Here is a 5,667-nt window from a genome sequence, read left to right on the forward strand (position 1 = left end):
CCCATCAGCTCAGTACTTATTTCCCCTTGTCCTGCTCTTTTCTCCATAGAAGGTATCACAGTTTGAAATGTTACATATGTTTGTTAGTGGTCTGTCTTCTCTCACTAGAAGGTAAGGTCTTCGAGGTCAGATACATTTCTCTATTGTGCTCAGTGCTATATTGCCAGCAGTGGGCATGTGATATTGTGCATAATAGTCACTGTATAAAAGCTTTTGAATGAATGAATGGAAGAATGATACACCAAGGGCCCTTAATTACAATAATAACCAACTTATTGAGCAATTCCAAAGCCAAAAGCTTTGACATCTTCTTGACAACGAAGCTCAGAGGTAGGTATTCTTATCTCCATGCTCAGATGAAAAAACTGAAGCTCAGAGGGCTCCAATAACTTGCCCATGTGACTTGGGCAGCAAAGGGAGGAGCTGGGATCAAATCTAGATAGCCTGCTCAGGACCGCAGGCTCTTAGCAAGTATTCTATATAAATGAGTTCAATTAACAAATTTTTCAGGGGGCACATAAAACAATCCAGGTGTTAAAAATGGGGGAGTTTTTGGTGCTACTCCAGCAGCTTGCTCTGCAAGAGATGGATGTGTGGCTGATAGGGAAACTGATATGGTTTTCAACAAAGCCTGCAAATTAATCATACTTAATGAATGTGACTAATGTGTTAAAGGAACGAGCGATTAAAATATTAGCACGTCTGAACTTCTCCTCCCTGGCTAATTTCTTCTCCTCCCTAGGGTTACCATCTTTCAAAGAGGTAGGGGCACAGATTAGGGAAACGGATTTTATGGAACAGAAATGCAATTTAAATGGCTTAAATTGGGGACAGTCTGTGCAGTTCTCAAGCGGCTGTCAGTCTTCACGTCTCACTGCTCAAGCGAAGGACGTGAGCTGAGGGGAGAGGGCTGAAACTGTCACAACGGCTGGAACTGGAAATGGGAAGCCAGGCATTTCCCGAGGTAATGGTGTGGAAACAAGAGACAGGCGTGGGCTCTCTTCAGCAGCGAGGTGGTTGCCTTCCTGTGTAGGCATAAGGTGAGATGAAAGTGGTAGAGGAGGCATGTTCCCTGAGGTGAGGCTGCAAGTGTCTCACTGACTTTGGTGCATTACCTGGGATCACAGACAGAAATGCTGTTCTGTAAATAAGTTTTGACAATCATTGGAGAATTTGTGCAGAGCTGCCTTAGCATGTATTCTCCTCCTCGGTCCCATCAAGACCATAGGAAGGCAAAGTGTCTCAGAATACAACACACGCAATTGGAGCTAGGAGATTCCACTGCCTGTTGGTATCCTACTAGTTTCAGCGATAATCAAGCTTGTTCATGAGATTGGATGAGCCTGAGATCTCACACTCAGAGGCCTTGGCAGATGGGCAAGTGATGTTATCGAATGAAGTAGACACAATGGGAAAGGACCCAGAGCAGCAAGCAAGTACCTATCCTGTCTAATAGTACCCTACAGTCTTTTCAGTATGTGAAGACACAGGCCTAATGTGAGTGGACCTTCTGAGTTTTGAAGAAAAGACAAATGTTTATACTTATTTATGTGAGAGAGAGAGAAAGAGAGAGAGAGGTAATGGTAGTGTCCTATTGCTGCTATACCAAATTACTCACACAAATTTATTACGTTACAGTTCGGAAGGTCAGAAGCCTAAAATGGATCTGCAAGAGTGCATTCCTTCTGATCTTCACCCCTCCTCTTATAAAGACCCTGTGATTACTCTGGGCCCACCCAGACAATACAGGATAAGCTTCCTGTCTCAAGATCTTTAGTCATATCCACAAAAGACCCTTTGCTGTGGCAAGTAACATCTTCCCATTTACTGGGGGTTAGAGTGTGTATATATTTTTGGGGGAGAGGAATTATTATGTCTACTAAATATGTATGCAGGAATACACACAATTTGTAAATGGCTAGCAAATAATTCTGTGGTGTACAGCATGATCTCTGCTAGACCAACAGGTCTCTCCCTGGGCAGAGCTGAATAGAAGGAAAGAACGGGTCTCTAATCCATGACCTCTGACCTCTCACCCATGAACTCTGATTTAAACAAACCATAGTTTGCTATAAGAAGGCTTTATGTCATGCCCCTCCAGCTGTATTTATACATACACATTGCCTTTCACACTTACTGGGAAGTGAGAAGCTTACCGAATATTTATGTCCCTGGATTATGACTATTTTTCCCCCAGTTCACAAAAATAATAAACATTTAGTAAGCTCTCATTGTGTACCAAACACTGTGTTAGTTTTTTCACATGCATTATTTTTTTTTTCAGTCCTCATAGTAATTTCATTTTTATCCCTGTTTTACAGATGAGGCAACTGAAGTTCAGAGTTGCCCAAAGTCACACAGGTAGTAAAGGGCAGAGCTGGTACCCAAAACAGATTGTTTGTCTTGAGAGCCCTTAGAGATGCAGCTTTAGGGCAGCTCAGTGACAGCTCAGTAGTGCATGACTCAAGTGAAGCTGGATCCATATGAAAGACCACAGGTTTGACTCCCTGATCTACTTGTAAATAGAGGAGGAGGTGGGGGGGGAATATGCCCATGGTACTGACTGGCTGGGAAGGCTGGGGGTAAATTATGGTATGAGACCCTGTTAAGGATACTTGTCTCTCTCTCACTCTCTATCTCTCATGAAAGAAATAAGCTTAAAAAGAAAAGATGGAACATTAGAGAATAAAAAGGAATAAACTGAAGTATGAAAGCTAACAGCCCCATCAGTTAAAAAACAGCTGGTTATGTCACTGGACTCCCACATGACCGACTATAGTTCAAGTCCTGGACCCAGTGGCTTGAAACTCACCCCAGTATATGTGTATGTATGCCCAAAATCCCAAGAGGAGAATGCAGCAGAAGAGATTGCAGCATGGCCATCCCTCTGGGGGGAGATTTCTCACTTTCTGTCTCTTTGGTGAGCACACACATCCCATAGCAAAAATCTCTTTTAAAACAAAAAACAGCTACCAAGTAGAACCTAGGTTGGCCTACGCAGGTCCAATATACTCACCACTCCTGGACACTAGTCTCCCTCTTTCACAGTTCTATGCACTTTACACATATGAATTCATTTAATCCCTAAAATAACCCTTTGAGGTAGATAGTATTATATTATTATCCCCATTTTAAGAAGAAAGACTGAGCACATATGGAAGATTTACTGCTAAGTGAAGCAAGTCAGATTATGAAAGAGAGGCATTGTATGTCCCCATTCAATATATAGTGGGTGTTAGCACTCTGTTGCAGAAACTGAAAGACTGGAAGTTACAAAAGCATGGAGAGCAATGGTGATGCTGGAGACAGTGCGGGAGGAGGGTTGGAAATAGGGGAGGGTGAGAGGAAAGGAATCAAGAAGAATTAAAATGCAAAACATTTGAGAGACCCAAAATGGAAGGCAATCTGTTGATTATAATGTATATGGTAATATCTTTGACTGATTCAATATATATTCATGATGGGAAAATTCATTTGGTATGCTTTAATGATACACAGTGATTTAATGTAAAAAAAGTAAACAAACAAACAAAACAAAACAAAAAAACAAAAACCAAAAACCTCACCATAGGGTATATCTAGTGAGTGGGAGAACTGAGATTGAACCCAGAGAACCTGGAGATAACAATTCCTATTCTCCTTACCCCACTGGGATATCATGAAGGCCTTGTGAAGTTACCTTCATCCAATCATTCATTCAAATACTCATTTATTCTTACCCACCTCAGAGAGCTGGTATGACACTGAAGCACTCAAACTGTGTGTGATGTATCAAAGCTGCTCTGGAAGTGTGGCTTTTTTTGTTTGTTTGTTTTAAGGGATTATTTATTTTTATTTATTTATATTATTATTGTTTCACATTAATTTTGCCAGAGAAAGACGAGGGAGGGGGAGAGTTAGAAAGCAGGAAGAGAGCCATGGTCAGCCATGCGGGAATTCCAGCGCCTCAACCACCATGCCACCTGCTGACCCCAAGAAGTGTGTCTTTTATTGTGGTGCTGTTACTGGGAGCAAACTCAGCGCCAACCACATAATGTCCCTAGTCAGGATGGGCCCCTGAGGAGGCAGCTCCCAGTCTTGAGAGTCCATTACAATTACTTGGGCTAAAAGGATGGCTAAGGACTGGGCCCTGAGGAGGGTCAAAGGAAAACTCAGAGAAGAAAGTGATCAGTCTGATGCTGCTAATCTGTACCTTGAGTGAGGACCAGAAATGAGTCAGCATGGTTGAGAAAAGCTTCTCAGAGGACATGGCATTTCAAATAAATACAATACCAGCAAATGCTAGCCCTTCTTGTAGGTGCTTTACACACATTTATTCCTCCATGTAACCTTCTATGTGGCATCCTTAATGCCCCAATTTTACATGTGAGGAAACTGAGGTATAGAGGGGTTAGGATATATGTCAATGTCATAGAGTCTATGTACATGACTGAGTAGTGTTGAGAAGCTTCAGTGATTCATATACTTACCATCATCATGATGATTCTGCCACATCTGTGCACTGCTTGTATTAATATTTACTTAACATTTAAATTAATACATTTTGACCTAAATAAATGAAAACAAACCTTATTTCAATACCATATAGAATAGAAAACCAGTATAGATGGAAAATAAATATTATGAAAATAAATAATAACTCTAGATTCAGTATTTGCTAAAGCCTTCTAACTCAAGATCTATTCAAGCAAATGTAGAGAGGAATTACGGATCTATTAGCACCAATAGAGACTTCTCATTGGTGCAATTCAAATAACTGAAAGAAAAGTGAAAATGGAATAACTTGTTCACTATGTGATAGAAAGTGACTTAGGGACCTGTGTACACCTAAAATCTTACTTGGGGAGGAAATAGTGGGAGTTAAGAGCACAGACTCAGAATCTAACCTCCTCTGCTTCACTGCTTGCAGGATGTCCAGTTCTGGGAAAAGACTTTCTAAACCTCTTGTTTTTTCCTCACAAAATACTGATAATAATAACTGTTACTACAATACACACGGAACTCGATTATACAGAGATTGCAGCTATAGCACACAATAACTTAAGCCATTATCGTTCTTAAACTTTGCACACAGGTCCCTCACCTTTTTTGCTGTTGTTGTTAGATAATGATAATAAATATCATCATAGCAAACACCTATTAGTGATTACTATGTGCTGGACTCGTCCATGTGAGATATATTTAAGTATATGGCAGGAATTATTATTCCTATTTAAATTCCCATTTAAAAATTTATTCTTATCCCTAGGTCGCCACAAATGAAGTTTTTTTACCACAAAGGACTGCGAATTTGGGTCACCAAATGTTCCTGGGAGCCTCGGGTGCCCCCTTTCTTCTGGGCAGATTGCGTACAGATCAGGAGTCCTGACTGACAGGTGGGGCGGCAAGCCCCTCCTACTCTTCCCCGCCCCGCTCTAGCCCAAGCCTGGGATGCAGCGCCTCTCCGGCTTTGCCCCGCCCCTCGGCTTCCCGACTGGTCCGGCGCACTGACGTCACGAGGTCTGCGCCGTTTGCCCCTCCGCGCGCCTGCGCGGATCTCCGAAGGTCGTCCCTGTGACCGGCTTGGCGGTTAGAACAGTTGTCGCCATGTTGTCGGTCGCCACCCGTTCGGGCCCGTTCGCGCCCGTCTTGTCGGCCACATCCCGCGGGGTGGGGGGCGGCGTGCGG

The 5,667-nt window shown here is 42.5% G+C and overlaps 1 protein-coding gene across 2 annotated transcripts in view; it reads left to right on the top strand.

Moving 5' to 3' along the window:
* Positions 1–5,518: 5,518 nt before the first annotated feature.
* The window catches only part of UQCRFS1 (ubiquinol-cytochrome c reductase, Rieske iron-sulfur polypeptide 1), a 7,405-nt gene continuing 7,256 nt past the window's right edge, over positions 5,519–5,667 (top strand). Inside the window, exon 1 of one of the 2 annotated variants that reach the window (XM_027768067.1) lies at positions 5,519–5,649. In XM_027768067.1, coding sequence (XP_027623868.1) covers positions 5,587–5,649 — 63 coding nt within the window. In that variant the 5' untranslated portion in view covers positions 5,519–5,586. The remainder of the gene's footprint in view (positions 5,650–5,667) is intronic. The other variant, XM_006168008.3, reaches the window with a different exon arrangement.

Source organism: Tupaia chinensis, unplaced genomic scaffold, assembly GCF_000334495.1.
Source record: "Tupaia chinensis unplaced genomic scaffold, TupChi_1.0 Scaffold145396_1, whole genome shotgun sequence".
Lineage (NCBI taxonomy): Eukaryota > Metazoa > Chordata > Mammalia > Scandentia > Tupaiidae > Tupaia > Tupaia belangeri.